The following is a 21,250-nucleotide window of genomic DNA, read 5'->3' on the forward strand; positions in this document are numbered from 1 at the left end:
CCATGGGGTTGCAAAGAGTCGGACACAACTGAGAGACTTTCACTTTTATAGATACCTGTTGAATTAATAAATGAATATATTCTTTCTTCAAGGAACCTGTAATGTGCGTAGAAAGGAGATGTATTACACAAAAGAAGTAGAGAACAGAATTTGGTATATGACCAATTGTGTGATTCAGACTAAAATTTAAGTATATATCTCCAGAATCGATCTACACATTATTAAGATTTATGTTCTTACTAGAAAGAAACCAAATGTGTCAGATAGTATATCAGTTTGCTAGGGCTGCTGCAACAAGCAGTACAAACTAAGTACCTTAAGTGGCAGAACTGCATCATCTTACAGTCCCAGGGGTTCGGAGTCTGAAACCGAGGTGTCAGCAGGGTTGTTCCTTCTGTGGACTGTGAGCGAGAATCTGCGCCATGCCTCTCTTCTAGCTTCTGGTGGTTTGCTGACAATCTTTGGCATTCCTTCTCTTATAGGAATGTCACCCCATCTCTGATTTCATCTTCACGTGTCTCTCTCCTGGGTGCATCTTTCTCCAAATTTCCCTGTTTTATAAGGATGCCAGTCATATTGGATTTGGGATCCAACCTAATCCAGTATGACCTCATCATCACTTAATTAATCATATCTGCAATGATCCTATTCCAAGTAATGTCACATTCTGAGGTTTGGGGTGAGTTTGGCTTAATTCCTAATACATGGAAAGAGGGTAGATTTTCTTCTACTTTGCCGGTTTGGTACCATTAAAGTTTTATTTTAGTCTCCTCTGCTTAATTCACTTAATAGATGAGATCTGTTGTAAATTATGAATAATAAAATGAAGGATTATAAATGAGTTATTTGTTTTGCTGTTTACTTAACAGGATTTATACACAGATATTGAGATTTAAAAAGCCTTCTGATAAGAGTGGCTAACATTTATTGAATGTTCACTATCTAATGATTTTCATGGATTTTCCCACTTAACTTTCACATCTATTAGATAGATATTACTAGATAGATACTAGATATTATTATTTATAGATTAGATATTAGATAGATATTATTATTTATTAGATAGATATTATTATTTATCTACATTTTATTGATGGGACTCCAATACACAGTTGTAAAGTAACCCCCCCAGGCCATGTAGTAGTAGAGTTGGCATTGGAATCCAAGCTCACTAACTCTGGGGCCTCACCACTGAGTACATGCTGTCTCCTTAATCTTATTACAGCCAGGTAAGGTAGACAACATTATCATTTTATGGTTGAGGAAAATAAAGCTTAAAATAACTAGAGACTTCCCTGGGTCACAAAACCAGCATGTGTATAATATTGATAAGTATATAATATTTGGGATTTGAGTTTAGATATTAACCTCCATGGGGAAATCCTTTCTACCTTAGATTTCAAGTTCCACTTGTGTTTCCTCTGCAAACATTCTTGCATTTACCTTACAAGGCACTCATGACATGGTTGGTGACACAGGACGTCCTTGTCTCCTCAGATACTTGTGACTCCTTGAGGTTTGTAGATTCTTGTCTACATTCCTAGAATCTTGCATAGTCTCTAACACACAATAGACAATAAGTATTTTTAAACCAAATGCATGTAAGTACGGAGAAGGCAATGGCAACCCACTCCGGTACTCTTGCCCAGCAAATCCCATGGATGGAGGAGCCTGGTAGGCTGCAGTCCATGGGGTCGCTAAGAGTCAGGCACAACTGAGCGACTTCACTTTTACTTTTCACTTTCATGCATTGGAGAAGGAAATGGCAGCCCACTCCAGTGTTCTTGCCTGGAGAATCCCAGGGACAGAGGAGCCTAGTGGGCTGCCATCTATGGGGTCGCACAGAGTCAAACATGACTGAAGTGACTTAGCAGCAGCATATAAGTAAAGGCAAAGGAGCCAAAGAAAAGGGAGACCACCTGAAAATAAGAAATAAGGGTTAATAGAAGGAGTAACTGAAGTGACAGAAGATGAAATTTGGGGTAATGATAAAGATGTGATCATAGGAGATTACTACGACTATCTTAGAGAAATAAGCTAAACATGAGGGAAAGATATGGTTTGTTGAAGTGATGAGAGGAAGCTCTTTTCTTATTGGAAGGTGGGATCATCAACTAAGAGTATTGGCGTGTAACGAGTTACCTGGGTTGCAATGAGATTTATGAGTGGGCAGAGGAAGAGATTTCACTTGGGACTCGATTAGAGACATGTTTCTCAGTGTAAGTTTACGTAGTACACAGTAAACATTGATGTTAATAGACAAGTATTTATTTTAATGTACATTTCAAAAAAAAATCTAAGCAGCATGTCAAATCCCATCATGTTATATAGTTATTAATGATTAAGATAATTTTAAAGGAGATAGTTATATAACAATTTATCCTTAAGTAAGTTAATTTAGTACTTAAAAATAAGTGAATTAAAGAAATAGGTAATTTTAGATTACACTTGGATATGGGAAAGAAAAATATGGCTCAAGATTGGAAAGAGGTTTTCAGAGTTTATACACATACTTAGTTAAAGCTAATCATAAAATGTGTACTTGGATGTGCTCAGTCATGTCCGACTCTTTGCAACTTCATAGACTATATAGCCTGCCAGGTTCCTTTGTCCATGGGATTTTCCAGGCAAGAGTACTGGAGTGTATTGTCATTTCCTTCTCTGGGAGATCTTTCTGACCCAGGAATCTAAACCTGCGTTTCCTGCATTGGCAGGCAGGTTCTTTACCACTGAGCCACCTGGGAAGCCCTAATCATAAAATGACGTGGTTGTAAATACTTCAAGGTTAGGGATTGTGTTTTTCTGTTTTTTGGTTTGTTTTTTTTTTTTTGTATTCTCTACAGATCAATCCACCACCTTAAATACATTTGCTTCTCATACATTTGGTTCTCATTAAATATTTTTTTGAATTTATTAAAGAGTAGACTAGAACAGTGATCGGAGAAGGCAATGGCACCCAACTCCAGTACTTTTGCCTGGAAAATCCCTTGGACGGAGGAGCCTGGTGGGCTGCAGTTCATGGGGTCGTGAAGAGTCAGACACGACTGAGTGACTTCACTTTCACTTTTCACTTTCATGCATTGGAGAAGGAAATGGCAACCCACTCCAGTGTTCTTGCCTGGAGAATCCCAGGGACGGGAAGCCTGGTTGGCTGCCATCTATGGGGTCGCACAGAGTCGCACACAACTGCAGCGACGCAGCAGCAGCAGAACAGTGATACTTTCTGCTCATGTTAGATACCTCTTTGTTGCTGTTCAGTCACCAAGTTGTGTCTGACTCTTGGCGTCCCCACTGACTGTAGCACACCAGTCTCCTCTATCCTCTGAAATCTCCTGGAGTATGCTCATATTCATGCCCATTGAGTTGGTGATGATATTTAACCATCTCATCCTCTGCTGCTCCCTTTTCCTCATGCTCTCAATCTTTTGGCGCTTCAGCTTTAGCATCAGTCCTTCCAATGAATATTCAGGGTTGATTTCCTTTAGGGTTGACTAGTTTAATCTCCTTGTTGTCCAAGGGATTCTCAAGAGTCTTATCCAGCACCACAATTCAAAAGCATAGAAATCTCTAGGTTAAAACAAAACAATAATTTGGACTGTAAATATTCAGAGTTAAATGTGGCATAAATTAAAAAGAAAAAAAAATCCACTTTAAGTCTAAAGATAAGGTTTTGCACAAGCGGATTTGAGTTTCATGAAGTTCTTCACTGACTGAATATAAATAAAAGTAAAGGAGCTCTATTTCCTTATGGAGAGAAAATCATAATTCTAAAAGATACATACATCCCAATGTTCATAGCAGCATTATTTACAGTAACCAGGACTGTGCTAAATCGCTTTAGTCACGTCCAACTCTTTGAGACCCAATGACTGTAGCTCACCAGGCTGCTTTGTCCATGGGGATTCTCCAGGCAAGAATACTAGAGTGGGTTGCCATACCAAGGGGATCTTCCCCACCCAGGGATCAAACCTGCATCTCTTATGTCTCCTGCATTGGCAGGTGGGTTCTTTACCACTAGTGACACCACATGGAGACAATTTAAATGCCCATCGACAGGTGAATGGATAAAGAAGGTGTGGTACATTCACACGATGGACTATTATTCAGCCATTAGAAAGAATGAAATAAACATAGATGGGGACCTAGAGATTATCATACTAAGTGATAATATCAGACAGAAAAGGACAAATATATGATATCAGTTACACGTGGAATCTAATACAGATGGACTTATTTACAAAACAGAAACAGACTCACAGACATAGATATCAAATTCATGGTTATCAAATGGGAAAGATGGGGGTAAATTAGGCATTTGGGAATAACGCATGCATACTACTATATATAAAATAAATAATCAACAAGGACCTACTGTATAGCACAGGAAAGTATTAATATACTCAATATTTTGTAATAACCTATACAGGAAAATAATCTGAAAAGCATATATACATATATTCTTTTATATATGTATATAGGTGTGTGTATATATATATAAAATCAGATTGCATGGTGCATATGCTCAGTTGTGTGCATATGCTCTTTGCACCCCCATGGACTGTAGCCTGCCAGGCTCCTTTGTTCATGGAATTTTTCAGGCAAGAATACTGGAATATTGGAGTGGGTTGCCATTTCCTGTTCTAGGGGATCTTTCTGACGCAGGGCTAGAACCCACATCTCTTGCATCTCCTGCATTGGAAGGTTGATTCTTTATCATTGTACCACCTGGGGAGTCCCATACTCAGATTATATATATATATACGTATATATATATATATATATATATATATATATATGTAAATTCAGTTATACACACATACACACACAAATGAATCACTTGCTGTTGCTGTACATCTGAAACTAACACAACATTGTAATTCAACTATACTTCAATAAAAAAATAAATTAGAAAAGAAGTGAAGGAACCACCTTGAAATAAATGAGTTATCTTTCTCCTATTTCTGTTTTTCTGGCCAAACACATCTCTTGGACACTGACTGCAAATGGACATGCTGGCATTTAATTGGGCTGTTTTGAATCTGTTGCTCTGTAGTTTAATAAGCAAGGAGGTGAAGTTTGAAGATAATACTTTGTAATCTTTGACTCACAAGATTGGCAGAATTGCAAGCTGTGATGAAAACCTCATCCGTTTAGTGGTAGGGATGTGATTTCTTGGCTGTTTGGTTTTATGTTTGTTCCGAATCATGGGTATGTGAAGTGCAGAGATTATTTTGCATGTCTGTCTAATTCATTCCTTGATCTCTGGGTTATTTTACCATTGAGTTTATCTATTAAGTTATTCTCTACCTAAAACACATTACTTTCTAGAGTTTCTTAAGTAGCAGTTAATCAGTCAATAATAACATTTGGTGGCAGGGGGCTGGGAGGGCTTGGCTTTGATGATTGGTTAGGGGTTAATTCTGAAATTGTTGTGCTCCACTGGTAAACCAGGTGGATTTTTATGTGTTATTCAAATACACCTTGGGCAGCTTTTGACTTTGAAGAAACATTTTTTTTTGCCTTTTCTAAGGAATGACCTGATTACAATCTGTTGATAAAATAAGATCTTTTGTTTTGGGAGCATCTGCAAACAGAAATGTTTGGGGGCATAGGCTTCTGCTGAGACCACCTGTGCATGAACCTTAGTCCTGAGGTACTTTGCTTCATTTCCCAGGGTTAAAATAGTTCTAATGCTGGCCTCACGGTATTGCTGAAGCCTGGCTTGGAGAATTTTGAGCCTTACTTTACTAGCGTGTGAAATGAGTGCAAGTTTCTACCGCACAATTGCACTCATCTCACACGCTAGTAAAGTAAGTCTCAAAATTCTCCAAGCCAGGCTTCAGCAATACGTGAACTGTGAACTTCCTGATGTACAAGCTGGTTTTAGAAAAGGCAGAGGAACCAGAGATCAACCTGCCAGCATCCACTGGATCATGGAAAAAGCAAGAGAGTTCCAGAAAAACATCTATTTCTGCTTTATTGACTATGTCAAAGCCTTTGACTATGTGGATCACAATAAACTGTGGAAAATTCTGAAAGAGATGGGAATACCAGACCACCTGACCTGCCTCTTGAGAAATCTGTATGCAGGTCAGGAAGCAACAGTTAGAACTGGACATGGAACAACAGACTGGTTCCAAATAAGAAAAGGAGTATGTCAAGGCTGTACATTGTCACCCTGTTTATTTAACTTATATGCAGAGTACATCATGAGAAATGCTGGACTGGAAGAAACACAAGCTGGAATCAAGATTGCTGGGAGAAATATCAATAACCTCAGATATGCAGATGACACCACCATTATGGCAGAAAGTGAAGAGGAACTCAAAAGCCTCTTGATGAAAGTGAAAGTGGAGAGTGAAAAAGTTGGCTTAAAACTCAACATTCAGAAAACGAAGATCATGGCATCCAGTCCCATCACTTCATGGCAAATAGATGGGGAAACAGTGGAAACAGCGTCAGACTTTATTTTTCTGGGCTCCAAAATCACTGCAGATGGTGACTGCAGCCATGAAATTAAAAGACGCTTACTCCTTGGAAGGAAAGTTATGACCAACCTAGATAGCATATTCAAAAGCAGAGACATTACTTTGCCAACAAAGGTCTGTCTAGTCAAGGCTATGGTTTTTCCTGTGGTCATGTATGGATGTGAGAGTTGGACTGTGAAGAAGGCTGAGCGCCGAAGAATTGATGCTTTTGAAGTGTGGTGTTGGAGAAGACTCTTGAGAGTCCCTTGGACTGCAAGGAGATCCAACCAGTCCATTCTGAAGGAGATCAGCCCTGGGATTTCTTTGGAAGGAATGATGCTAAAGCTGAAACTCCAGTACTTTGGCCACCTCATGCGAAGAGTTGACTCATTGGAAAAGACTCTGATGCTGGGTGGGATTGGGGGCAAGAGGAGAAGGGGACGACAGAGGATGAGATGGCTGGATGGCATCACTGACTCGATGGACGTGAGTCTGAGTGAACTCCGGGAGTTGGTGATGGACAGGGAGGCCTGGCGTGCTGCAATTATTCTGGGGTCACAAAGAGTCGGACATGAGTGAATGACTGAACTGAACCGAACTGAATGCTGGCCTCCCCATACCCTGGGTACTTTTCTGTTTAGCTTACATCTATTCCTTGTTGCTTCATAAAGGCCCACTCTATCTTCTCTTAGTTTATTGCCACTGACTCCCTATCTGTAAGACATCCACCAAGCTATTTTATTATCTCCAGTCTGTTTTTTTTCAACTTCATTAAGGTATGGTTTATATACAATAAGCTATACTCATTTAAAGTACCACCTGATGAATTGTAACACCCCAAGCTTTTCTAACTTAGACTGAAAACTTGGTAACGAAACTTCGTCTGGGCTCAAGATGACCAAGTTATCTTCTTTGAAGGAAAGCAACATGGGGTAATTTATCTGTGGCCCTCAGAGTACCTGAGTATAGTTTTGAAGAAAGTTAAGTAGAGTTCTTTTTTGCTTAAGAGATGGGATTCAGGGACTTTCCTGGTGATCCAGTGGTAAAAATTTGCCTTCCGATGCAGGGGGTGAGGGTTGGATGCCTGGTCAGGCAGCTAAGATCCCACATGCCTCTTGGCCAAAAAACCCAACACATAAAACAGAAGTAATATTGTGACAAATTCAAATAAAGACTTTAAAAATGGTCCACATCAAAAAAAATCTTAAAAAAAAAAAGAAATGAGATGGATTCAGAGGCCACATAATTGTAAGAGGCAGAGTAAGATGCAGACCCAGATCTGTTCTATCCCAAACTCGTGTTATTAACTGCTACACTCTTCTTACTTTCCTCCTAGTCAAGGAGTTTGAGGTTCGTCTTTATCTGTGAGGCTGGCGAGACAGAGACTCAGTGTCAGGGTGTGTCCCTGAAGAGCGCTATTTATGATGAGGTAAACAGTTCTAGTGTCCAGTAGACACCAGCCACAAAACCACATTTGCATCATATTTATTATTCTGCTTGCCTCAGATCAGACATGTCAGAGAGATAAAAGCAACTTGTTACAAGGAAGAAGGCGAAGGTGAGGAGAGGATGGGGGCTGTAATGGCATGTTGTCTTCTCTTGTGCTTGCCTGGTATCATAATCATGGAGAAAGGACTAAGGAGCATGTTTTTTTTTTTTTCCCTTCTTTTAACATGTATTTATTTGGCTGCACCAGGACTTAGTTGTGGCATGTGGGATCTTCGACCTAAGGCCAGATTTCAAAAACAATTGAGGCCACGTTGGCGCCTGAATGCATAAGAGGTTTCATTGTCATTATTTTACTTGACTTATTGCTTTCATTTTTTTTTAAAGAACTACAAACATAAATCATTTTGCTTAGCTGGTCACTAAGACACTTTGGTGGGGAAGGTTGGGTTGTTTTCATCATGGTGTGCAGGAGGAGAATTCTAGAAGGAGTGTTAAGAGACCAGGTTATAGGTCTCGCTCAGTTACTTTCTGGTTGGGTTACTTTGACCAAAAAAACAAGTTCTCCAAACCTTCATTCTCTTGTCTGTAGGACAAGAGAGGGGGATGATAGCTATCTTCAAGGCTCCCTTTTGGCTGTAACTTAGGGTTGCCAGTGGCCTAAAATGCCTACAGGATACCCAGTTCAATTTGGATTTTGGATAAATAGTAATTTTTATAAGCATGTCCTGTACAATAACCAACTTTTTTATTACGAGCATATCTCAAAAGTTATGTAGTATAGGACATACCTACACTAAAAAAGTTATTTGTTATTTATCTGAAATTCAAATTTAACTGGACATCTTGTATGTTTATTTGCTAAACCAGAGAACCCTAATCTTACCTGAAGTTGTTGATTAAAGTATCATCACAGATTTTAGAGGTAATGATAGCCAACTGTACATTTTCATGGCCAAAGGCTCTGGTATATATTCATATGAGTTTTGAAAAAAGAAATTGTAGTTACAGTATTGTAGAAGAAAGAAAGGCATCGCTAGAAAGTGGTGGTCACATTCTTTGCCCACAGTATAAAATCACAGTGATTCTTTTCTCATTCATTCATTCAGTAAATATTCACTGAGTCTAATTTTGGACAAATAATTATAAACATTTTCGGTATAGAATCTCCTCTTTTCACATCAATTATCCAAGGTAATTATTTTTTCCATTGTGTAGTTGAGAAAACTGAGCTCAAAGAATATTTGCTAGCTGTTAATGGAGGAAAAAAGATTTTTATAACTCCTATTATATTTCTTGCCTCTTTCACAGTAAAGTACATTTTTAATTTAATGGAGATGGTGGTGTGCTGGATAGACCCTAATTATCAATCTAGAATCAGAAACCCTATATATTCCCATACATTTGAGTGGAACACAAATAGGGAAACTGGAGGAATTACTTTCCCCAGAACAAAAGTACTCCAGGAACAAGAAGACTCTCGTTCTAGGAAAATCACATCACATTTCCTTCAATTCCTCATCAGCAATATAGGAGTTTAATGCCTCATTCTTAAAGTTTCTTCTAGGTTCCAGTGAACTCCTCTTCCTCCCTTTTCAAGGTTGACTACAGTCACATAAGAAATGTTTATTAAATGTTCCCTAATGTGGCATGCATGTGCTAGGGACTAGGGTTCAAACAATGAAAAGACACCCATCCTTTACCAGCTATAATTAACAGCTTTGTAGATGTTGTCTCACTTGTTAAGAGGGGCAGATATTAAGAGTCTCTCTGGCGTTGGCAGGTGATCAGGAAGTTGTTAGAACAGGTAGCCCTTTGCTATTTCTACTTCAGTTCAGTTCAGTTCAGTCGCTCAGTCGTGTCCGACTCTTTGTGACCCCATGAATCACAGCACGCCAGGTCTCCCTGTCTATCACCAACTCCCGGAATTTACCCAAACTCATGTCTATCGAGTCCGTGATGCCATCCAACTATCTCATCCTCTGTCATCCCCTTCTCCTCCTGCCCCCAATCCCTCACAGCATTAGGGTCTTTTCCAATGAGTCAACTCTTCGCATGAGGTGGCCAAAGTATTGGAGTTTCAGCTTCAGCATCAGTCCTTCCAATGAACACCCAGGACCGATCTCCTTTAGGATGGACTGGTTGGATCTCCTTGCAGTCCAAAGGACTCTCAAGGGTCTTCTCCAACAATACACTTCAAAAGCATCAATTCTTCGGCGCTCAGCTTTCTTCACAGTCCAACTCTCACATCCATACATGACCACAGGAAAAATCATAGCCTTGACTAGACGGACTTTTGTTGGCAAAGTAATGTCTCTGCTTTTTAATATGCTTTCTAGGTTGGTCATAACCTTCCTTCCAAGGAGTGTCTTTTCATTTCATGGCTGCAATCACCATCTGCAGTGATTTTGGAGCCCCAAAAATAAAGTCTGACACTGTTTCCACTGTTTCCCCATCTATTTGTCATGAAGTGATGGGACCAGATGCCATGATCTTATATATCATTTAGAAAAATTTCCTTTTAAAATGGGACAATTTGGGAGCTCCCATGTGCCCATGATGAGCGTTTGTGCAACAGTTAGTGACTGTCAGCATGACTGCATCATCAGAAGATTCATTTCTTAGCTTTCAGTATGGGTTGCCTAATTCTGTAATGGTTTGGACCTTCTACAGCTTTATTTACATTCCTAGACAAGTTTCACTTAATTCAATGTTCGCCATGCCTTTCACGTCAAAGCATAGAAAATGATCATCTTTGTACACACACTGGCTTGAGAGTTTCAATTTCTCTCACCCTTTGTGTCAAGTTATTCACAGCCTAAATGTGTGCCAAGGCATACAGTTGGAAAACTCCTGTTTATTTACCGAATATGGGGCTTTCTTGATGGCTCAGTGGTAAAGAATCTGCCTACAATGCAACAGACGCAAAAGACTAGTTCAATCCCTGGATCAGGAAGATCCCCTGGAGGAGAAAATGGCAACCCACCCCAGTATCCTTGCCTGAAAAAAAAAAAAAAATGCATGGACAGAGGAGCCTGGAGGGCTACAATCCAAAGGGTCACAAAGAGATGGACTCTACTGAGTGACTAAGCTCACATAGTTAACAATTGGGTGTGTATAGGAAGCACAGATCTCTGTTGAAATTCTGTGTCAGTGAAAATGACAACAGAAAGTATTCTGCCTATTCACTATAAGAAGCTGTTCCTTCAATCTGTAAAGGGCATTTATTTGATAAAGATTCCTTTATGGAAAATTAAGCTATCACTTAGAACTTTAAAGTTCATTATTAAAAATGAGAAATCATAATCATTTTATCCAATATAGCTTTTTCTAGAAAGGAAAAATATTCACAAATTTCATGGAATTTGAATGACTAAAAACCATTTGGAAGTAACAGCCAGAAACCTCTCTTATTTAGAAAAACAAAATGTGGAAATTATCTTAAAAAAATGAACATTTGATTTTATTAACCATAAGAAGAAAGTGTTAGTTGTTTAGTTTTATCTGACTCTTTGCAACCCCATGGACTATAGCCCACAAGGGTCCTCTGTCCATGGGATTTCCCAGGCAAGAATACTGGAGTGGGTTGTCATTCCCTTCTCCAGGGGAACTTCCTGACCCAGGGATCAAACCAGGGTCTCTTGAACTGCAGGCAGATTCCTTACCGTCTGAGCCACCAGGGGAGACCAATAAAAGGTAAAAAATCCAAGCAGTATGTCACAAATGCAATTTTGGTCTTGTTTGATATGTACCTAAATTTCAGTGCATAATATTGAAATAATGTCTAAATTTAATACTATGTTTTTCATTCTTAGGTATAAATTGAGTTTGTATATATATATATAATCAAATTGTATCAAAGCCAGCTTTATAATACTTTAATAATTACTAGATCTAAACTAATTTTTTCCTTAAAATTATTTTTCATTATATTATTAAAAATAATAAAATAATATATATGTATATGAAAGGCATTTTTAGATACTATTATTGTAGAAAGGGATAAAAATCAAAAGGACGGGAAAGCTGATGAAATACCAGCTGTTCTTTGTAGGTTATAGCTCACTCTTATTTACATAGCACTAACACATGGTATTCTTTTTTTTTTTTTTATTTAACACGTGGTATTCTTGCCTGGAAAATCCCAGGGACAGAGGAGCCTGGTGGGCTGCCATCTGTGGGGTCGCACAGAGTCAGACATGACTGATGTGACTTAGCAGCAGCAGCAGCAACACATGTCCAGAGCATTGTTGATATGATATGATATGATATTACCTAGTAGTAAAGCCACTCTGGGAAACTTGGTGGGATATATAAAAGAAAGCAAAAATGTTAGTCTCTCAGTCATGTCCAATTCTTTGCAACCCCATGGACTGTAGCCCGCCTGGCTCCTCTGTCCATAGAATTCTCCAGGTAAGAATACTGGAGTGGGTTACCATTCCTTTCTCCAGGGGATGTTCCCCACCCAGGGACTGAACCTGGGTCTCCTGCAATGCAGACAGATTCTTTACTGTCTGAGCCACCAAGGAAAATCATATATATATGTATAAAGAATGTTCAGACTACTGCACAATTACACTCATCTCACATGCTAGCAAAGTAATGCTCAAAATTCTCCAAGCAAGGCTTCAACAGTACCTGAACCAAGAACTTCCAGATGTTCAAGCTGGATTTAGAAAAGGCAGAGAAAACAGAGATCAAATGCCAACATCTGTTGGACCATAAAAAAAGCAAGAGAGTTCCAGAAAAACATCTACTTCTGCTTTATTGACTATGCCAAGGCCTTTGACTGTGTGGATCACAACAAACCATGAAAAATTTTTCAAGACATGGGAATATCAGATCACCTGACCTCCTTCCTGAGAAATTTGTATGCAGGTCAAGAAGCAACAGTTAAAACCTGACATGGAACAACAGACTGGTTCCAAATAGGAAAAGAGGTACGTCAAGGCTGTATTTTGACACCCTGCTTATTTAACTTATAATGCAGAGTACATCATGCAAAATGCTGGACTGGATGAAACACAAGCTGGAATCAAGATTGCAGGGAGAAAATATCAATAACTTCAGATACGCAGATGACACCACCCTTAGGACAGAAAGTGAAGAGGAACTAAAGACCTCTTGATGAAAGTGAAAAAGTTGGCTTAAAACTCAACAATCAAAAAGCGAAGATCATGGCATCCGGTCACAGCACTTCACCGCGAATACATGGGGTAAACAATGGAATCAGTGACAGACTTTATTTTCTTGGGCTCCAAAATCACTGCAGATGATGACTGCAGCCATGAAATTAAAAGATGCTTGCTTCTTGGAAGAAAAGCTATGACCAACCTAGACAACATAGTAAAAAGCAGAGACATTTCTTTGCCAACACAGGTCTATCTAGTCAAAGCTATGGTTTTTCCAGTAGTCACGTATGGATGATAGAGTTGGACCATAAATAAAGGTGAGCGCCGAAGAATGGCTGCTTTTGAACTGTAGTGTTGGAAGACTCTTGAGAGTCCCTTGGACTGCAAGGAGATCAAAGCAGTCAATCCTAAAGGAAATCAGTCCTGAATATTCATTGGAAGGACTGATGTTGAAGCTGAAGCTCCAATACTCTGGCCACCTGATGTGAAGAACTGACTCATTAGAAAGGACCCTGATATTGGGAAAGACTGAAGGCAGGAGGAGAAGGGGATGACAGAGGATGAGATGGTTGGATGGCATCACTGACTTGATGGACATGATTTTGAGCAAGGTCCAGGTGTTGGTGATGGAAAGGGAAGTGTGGAATGCTGCAGTCCATGGAGTCCCAAAGACTCGGACACAACTGAGTGATGGAACTGAACAGATATATACATACATATATATATATATATATATATATAATATATGTATATTACTAGATCAGATCAGATCAGTCGCTCAGTAGTGTCCGACTCTTTGCGACCCCATGAATCACAGCACACCAGGCCTCCCTGTCCATCACCAACTCCTGGAGTTCACTCAGACTCACGTCCATCGAGTCAGTGATGCCATCCAGTCATCTCATCCTCTGTCGTCCCCTTCTCCTCTTGCCCCCAATCCCTCCCAGCATTAGAGTCTTTTCCAATGAGTCAACTCTTCACATGAGGTGCCCAAAGTACTGGAGTTTCAGCTTTAGCATCATTCCTTCCAAAGAAATCCCAGGGCTCATCTCCTTCAGAATGGACTGGTTGGATCTCCTTGCAGTCCAGGGAACTCTCAGGAGTCTTCTCCAACACCACAATTCAAAAGCATCAATTCTTCGGCGCTCAGCCTTCTTCACAGTCCAACTCTCACATCCATACATGACCACAGGAAAAACCATAGCCTTGACTAGATGAACCTTTGTTGACAAAGTAATGTCTCTGCTTTTCAATATGCTATCTAGGTTGGTCGTAACTTTCCTTCCAAGGAGTAAGCGTCTTTTAATTTCATGGCTGCAGTCACCATCTGCAGTGATTTTGGAGCCCAGAAAAATAAAGTCTGACACTGTTTCCACTGTTTCTCCATCTATTTCCCATGAAGTGATGGGACTGGATGCCATGATCTTCGTTTTCTGAATGTTGAGCTTTAAGCCAACTTTTTCACTCTCCACTTTCACTTTCATCAAGAGGCTTTTGAGTTCCTCTTCACTTTCTGCCATAAGGGTAGTGTCATCTGCATATCTGAAGTTATTGATATTTCTCCCGGCAATCTTGATTCCAGCTTGTGTTTCTTCCAGTCCAGCGTTTCTCATGATGGACTCTGCATATAAGTTAAATAAACAGGGTGACAATATACAGCCTTGACGTACTCCTTTTCCTATTTGGAACCAGTCTGTTGTTCCATGTCCAGTTCTAACTGTTGCTTCCTGACCTGCATACAGATTTCTCAAGAGGCGGGTCAGGTGGTCTGGTATTCCCATGTCTTTCAGAATTTTCCACAGTTTCTTGTGATCCACACGGTCAAAGGCTTTGGCATAGTCAATAAAGCAGAAATAGATGTTTTTCTGGAACTCTCTTGCTTGAGTAATTTATTTTACAAGAGTTTTCTACCTGTGGTCTGTGAGCTTCTTGAAGACCAGTTATCTCATTCTGAGACGTGATTGTGGTATTTTGGTAGGCTGCAGTCAAAAATTTGTGTGGAAATTATCTGAAAGTTGTTTAAGTGTAAAGTTTATATGTATGCATGTGTTTATATGATAATTTTGATAGCTATACTTATATAATAAAGTATTAATTGTATTCCTCATATAAGTAACAAAATACACTATCATAATCTAAAACATTGTTCTATTACCATGACTAGATCCAAATGAGGGAAATTTATTTAAACTTTTATAATATAATCTGTAATTTTATCCCAGTCTGTATAAATGTTTGTTTTTTTAAAATCCCAGCCAGTGGAAGTGTCTATTTTAAACTGTTTTTAATTAAACCACATTTAGAGATCATTCAAGGGCCTGTAAACATCTATCCACAGTCTTGTTTCAGAGATTCCAAAATATCATTCAGTCATTCAAATTTGGGATACAATAATTATACATTGAGGGCTGTGATAGAGCTTTGTAATCCCTTTCCAAAGATTTTACAACTTGTCTAGACATATAATTATTTGAAACAGGACAGTATACTTCAGTCAAGGGCATGACTTTCTTCTCCACATCACAGACTTTTCCTCTAACTTTGAGATTCTACAATGGGCTATTTTTTTTTCTTCCTTTGAAGCTTATTTTTGATCAGAGATTTCTAGAGAATTGTACAGGGTCTCAGAAAACATAAATTTACTCTCTTTCCTATTGATAGCAAGGCACCAAGTTTCTGGGGCTATTTTTATAATTTTGCCACAAAAGAAAAAGAGGGAAAAGTATAAAAAAAAGTGACTTCTGAGATTTGCAACCTTTTAATCTGTTACTTATTCTCACTGTACAATTTGCTTAGTGTCTTGGAATCTCAGAATTAGAACTGATTCTGAGTTATCTAAATCACAGTTCTCATTGTTAGTTTTCTTATAAGTGAGTGCTATCCGATTAATGATCCCCAAAACTACTTCTTTTCTGAAATTCTAGATTATAGGAGTTTATAATATGAGTATTATATACAAGGTATAATGGTAGCATGTGTGCAATGGCACCCCACTCCAGTACTCTTGCCTGGCAAATTCCATGGACGGAGGAGCCTGGTAGGCTGCAGTCCATGGGGTCGCTAAGAGTCAGGCACGACTAAGCGACTTCACTTTCACTTTTCACGTTCATGCATTGGAGGAGGAAATGGCAACCCACTCCAGAATTCTTGCCTGGAGAATCCCAGGGACGGGGGAGCCTGGTGGGCTGCCGTCTATGGGGTCACACAGAGTCGGACACGACTGAAGCGACTTAGCAGCAGCAGCAGCAGTGCTCAGTTCTACTCTTTGTGACCCTATGGACAGTAGCCTGCCAGGCTCCTTGGTCCATGGAATTTTCTAGGCAAGAATACTGGAGCAGATTGTCATTTCCTCCTCCAGGGGGTCTTCCTGTCCTAGAGACTGAATCCCCAGTCTCTTGTGCCTCCTGCATTGGCAGGTGGAGTCTTTACCACTGCACCACCAAGGAAGCTCCATAATGATAGCATAGTGTGTGTATTTATACCTGTATAGTTTTATTTGCAGCCCTGGATTTATTCCTCATAAGAATACTGAGATGTAGGCAATGTAGGTGATACTATCCTCATTTTACTACATGTAACCTTTATAATCTGGAAATAAAGGTAATAAATACGAGGTCTGTTTTCACTACATTTAGCAATCTAGATGGTTCAGGATGAACTATGGTTGAGATCTGATTTCTCGTGGCTTTAGCCTTTGTGGTTTTTGTTTTCTAATTTGGATGTATTAAGAATCTTATGACTTATTAAGGATTTTAATACATGAAATGCTTTGACTTATTTGATTTTCTAAACTCCAGGTGCCTTGTATTTTGTTAGGTGCTTACATTTGTAAAGATTTTGCTTTACTAGATGTGAGTTTTAGACTCTAATGTATACTTCCATTCACTTCTTCATTTAGTCTGGAATAATTACTCTGCCTGTCTTAAACCCTTTTCTGGACACTGAGAATACAGCAATGGACAAATAAACAGAAGTCTCTGCCTTGGAAGGATTTAAAATCTAGTGAATTTTAAAGGAATTTTATTGGAATAAGAATAAAACACAAGTATGATGGTGGAACAATTTAAAATATGGGTAACCATTGTCTAGAAGTACAGGAGCTAAAGGAAATAAAAATAATAGTAACTTACTGAATACCACACTGTGCTCTACATTATAAGCCTGCTGTCATTTCACCCTCACAGTACCCTGATCTAGGTATCATTATTATTCTCAGATTACAGATGAGAAAACTGCAGCTCAGAGGGATTAAGTGACTCACATTTAATTCTAACCTAACTTGAATTTCATACCCTTAAGCAGTTCTCTCCCCTTTGGAATACAGAATTCATAAATAAAGAAAATAATTTATTCAACTGGTATTTACTATTTTCCTATAATCAAGGCCCTGTGCTTCAGACCTGTAGGGAGTATGATAATGATTAAGAAATGATTCCTATCTTTCATAAAGAATCAAAGCACCAAAATCAGTGTGGTTAAAAAATATCTGTCAAGAACCTACTATGGGCCAGGCGCCACACTTAGCAAAGACTGGGTCTCGGACCTTGGGGGATTTGTATCACTTCATTAGGGAGACATCAATGCAAAGCAGATAATTTTAAGAGAGATTTAAAAAAAAAATAGGGTAATATAAAGTGGCCAATTATTGGGTAGAGAGTGTCACAGTGATTCAAGTCAGAGAAGATCATTTTCCAGAGTAATAGGGATATAAATAACTCACCAAAGAAATTATTTATCTTCAGTAGAATTTTAGCTAATCATTACAAATATATTAATTCCCTGGCAGATGTTCTCCAAACTTGTTTCTGCTACATTTCTTCTTAAGCCATCTAGACAAATTTCCTTGACTACAGGGTCCTAGGTAAAGTTCAAAGTGTGAAAGACAAGTCCTTGGGCAGGAAGCAAGTGCACACTACTTGTAAACAAAAATGCCCAGTTTCCTCTGGAGCAGTGTGACCACGAGCACTCCCTTTCTACTACTTCTTGCTTCTGAGAAGCACACATTAATCAAGCCAAAAATGGAGTTCAAATGCAAATGGTTTTTGAATGGTGATTTTTGTTGTAATGTTGTTGTTGTTGAGTCAGTCATGTCTGACTCTCTGCAACCCCATAGACTGCAGCATGCCAGGCTTCCCTGTCTTTCACCATCTCCTGGAGCATTTGAGTCAGTGATGCCATCCAACCGTCTTGTCCTCTGTTATCCCCCTCTCCTCCTGCCTTCAATCTTTCCTAGCATTAAGGTCTTTTCTAATGAGTCAGCTCTTTTCAACAGGTGGCCAAAATATCGGAGCTTCAGTTTCAGCATCAGCCCTTCCAACGACTATTCAGGACTGATTTCCTTTGGGATTTACTGCTTTGATCTCCTTGCAGTCCAAGGGACTCTTAAGAGTCTTCTCCAACACGCAAGTTCAAAAGCATCAATGCTTAAAAAAAAAAAAGTTATAATACTAGAAGGACTAATACAAAGTTAGGAGTAGTGTTTATAGCAGCAGAATGTTAAAATCCATGTGGGCCCTTCTCATTACCATCTTTATCATCTTCACTTGTATCACATTTATCCGGTATCTCTGGAAATGAGATATTCCCCAAAATTGAATTTTCCTGATAAATGAAACTTACTATTTAACTCTATCCTTAGAACTTGGTAAAACTGCTACTACTTTCTGCTTCTGACTTCTTAAGCAGAGTGCATTTGACATCTCATCATCTTTTATTTACCCATAATAAGCAGTGATTGTTCTGGGCTGGAATACCTTGGAGCCATCAGGAGTGATGGAGATTGGGGGCCGACTTAATTTTACACTAAGATCCCTAAGACTGCCAGGTTTTGCAGCTCTCATAGCAGAGTGTTGTGGGAGGTTGGGGGTTTTCTTTTTCTTTGCTCTGATTCCCTATTTTCCTTGGAAATTATTATCTTCTTACTTTCTTAGCCTCTAACTCCCTTCCTCTTCATCTGTGAAGCCATTTGGTCCTCTACTTTTGTTTGTTGGAAGATATTTTATTACTAATTCAAATTCATTACTGGTTATTAATCTGTTCCTTTTGTCTTTTTCTTTCAGATTCAGTCTGGGGAGATTATTCATTTCTAGGAATTTATCCTATCCTTCTAGGTTGTCCTTTTTATTGTCATATAACTGTTTGCAGTGGTCTCTTAGGATCCTCTGTATTTCTTCAGGGTAACATCTCCCTTTTCATTTCTGATTATATTTATCTGGGCCCTCTCTTTTCTTGATGAGTCTGACTATATGTTTATCAATTTTGCCTTTTCAAAGAACTAGCTCTTAATTTGACTGATCTTTTCTATGGTTTTTAAGTCTCTGTTTCATTTATTTCTGCTCTGATCTGTATGATTTCTTTCCTTAACTAACTTTGGATTATTTGTTCTTTTCCTAGTTCCTTGAGGTGTAAGATTAGATTGAGATTTTTCTTATTTCCTGAAGTAGACTTGTCTTGCTATAAACTTATCTCTTAGAACTGCTTTTGCTGTGTTCCATAGGTTTGGAAAGTTGTGTTTGAAAGGTATTTTTTTATAATTGTACTTTAACCCTGTAACTAACACATGGAGATAGTGATTTCATTAAAATTGTCATTTAGGAAAATATCAAATACAGAAACCGTTCAAGTAAAAATTACTATTAAAAGTTGTGTAGGTGGAACATGAATATTACAGCAATTTTAACAGCCATACAAGAAGCTTTGAAGAATAGGATACGGTGTTCTTACAGAAAATATTTGCTTTTTAATAGTGAAGTTTAGATATTTGTTACTTAGATGAGGTGACATTTCTGGGGAGAGAGGGTCTGCAAAGTTGTCTTCAAATTCCAATGTCTAGACAACTCTATTCTTCTTGAGAGGCCTAGAGGGGCTCTGGAGCAGTCCAGGTCACCCACAGTCAGAGCTGGGGTGGATAGGCTAATTTCAATGTCTGATTACATTCTTCTCTATTTGATGGGAAAGCACCCTTCTTCATAGCTCTGAGAGAACGCATTGTTCAAGTCTATGTTATCAAACACATTTGTGAGATGACTTCCCCAATGGTTCATCTGTAAAAGAATCCACCTATAATGCAGGAGACACAGGTGCAATGAAGGTGACACGGGCTTGATCCCTGAGTTGGGAAGTCTTCTGGAGAAGGAAATGTTAACCCATTCCAGTATTCTTGCCACAGAAATCCCATGGATAAAGGAACTTCATGGACTACAGCCCATGGGGTTGCAAGTGAGTCAGACATGACTGAGTGAAACAACACAACAACACATTTTCCAAAATTAATGAATGATAACTGTGCACACTTTTTACCATTTCTGTGTGTCCAGGATTCCTTCACCATGAGGTCCTCCCTGCAGGCTGTGGCACTCTGGGGAAAGAAGGCCCCTCCACACAGCATCACTGCCATCATGATCACCGATGACCAGCAAATGATTGTCACGGGAAGTCAAGAGGGTCAACTCTGTCTCTGGAATCTCTCATCTGAACTAAAGGTTAGTGAAACCAATTAATATTGAGGCAGATAGATTTATAAGATAAACATAGCTTGCTGCTTATACCAGCAATGACAGTGGAAGTTTTGCATGATTGTTAAAAAGGTACTTACCAAAGTAATACATGGGTTTTACTTCTGAATTTGGAAAAATGAAGTATTATATGGTGGGTCGAGATCATATTGGAAATTATATTATGAATATTGCTAATCCTAGCTACCAGTTAAGTGTTATCATCCTTTAAGCTATGCTGAGTTTTACTATTTTATATCCTGAATTATATGTTTAAGTAACTGAACTACAGACATGTAAGTATAATTCTACAAATTATGGCTCATTAATCCAAACAAACGGCACCCTTGAAAATTACTATTAACTAAATGAGTAATATCTTAATTATCTGGGTGTTTCTGTCAGTTTGGCCTTTTTGCTATTCTTTTAGTCTCTGCTTGCTGGTGTTTTTACAGGTCACATTGGAAAGCTCTAAATCCAATTTACTATTGTTGTCGTCCTATTTCAGAACCTGACCTCACCTAGGATTTGGCCCATTGATTAGCAATTAATTGTCCCTGTCCCAACTCATAAACATTTAACATATTGGAATAGATATTTGCTTAGCTCTAGTAGCCTCTAGACCCAATTTGCACACTTAAACTAATGATGTACTTAAAGTATACTGCCCTCATTAAGAAGCCTTTTAAAGATCAAAGACTATTTTTAGCCT

The 21,250-nt window shown here is 38.8% G+C and overlaps 1 protein-coding gene across 1 annotated transcript in view; it reads left to right on the forward strand.

Moving 5' to 3' along the window:
• WDR72 (WD repeat domain 72) overlaps positions 1 to 21,250 on the forward strand; it is a 224,260-nt gene that overhangs the window by 7,111 nt on the left and 195,899 nt on the right. The window contains exon 2 of the mRNA XM_070797524.1: positions 20,362 to 20,526. Coding sequence (XP_070653625.1) covers positions 20,374 to 20,526 — 153 coding nt within the window. The 5' untranslated portion in view covers positions 20,362 to 20,373. The remainder of the gene's footprint in view (positions 1 to 20,361; positions 20,527 to 21,250) is intronic.

The sequence above is a fragment of the Bos indicus genome, chromosome 10 (genome assembly GCF_029378745.1).
Source record: "Bos indicus isolate NIAB-ARS_2022 breed Sahiwal x Tharparkar chromosome 10, NIAB-ARS_B.indTharparkar_mat_pri_1.0, whole genome shotgun sequence".
Taxonomy (NCBI): domain Eukaryota; kingdom Metazoa; phylum Chordata; class Mammalia; order Artiodactyla; family Bovidae; genus Bos; species Bos indicus.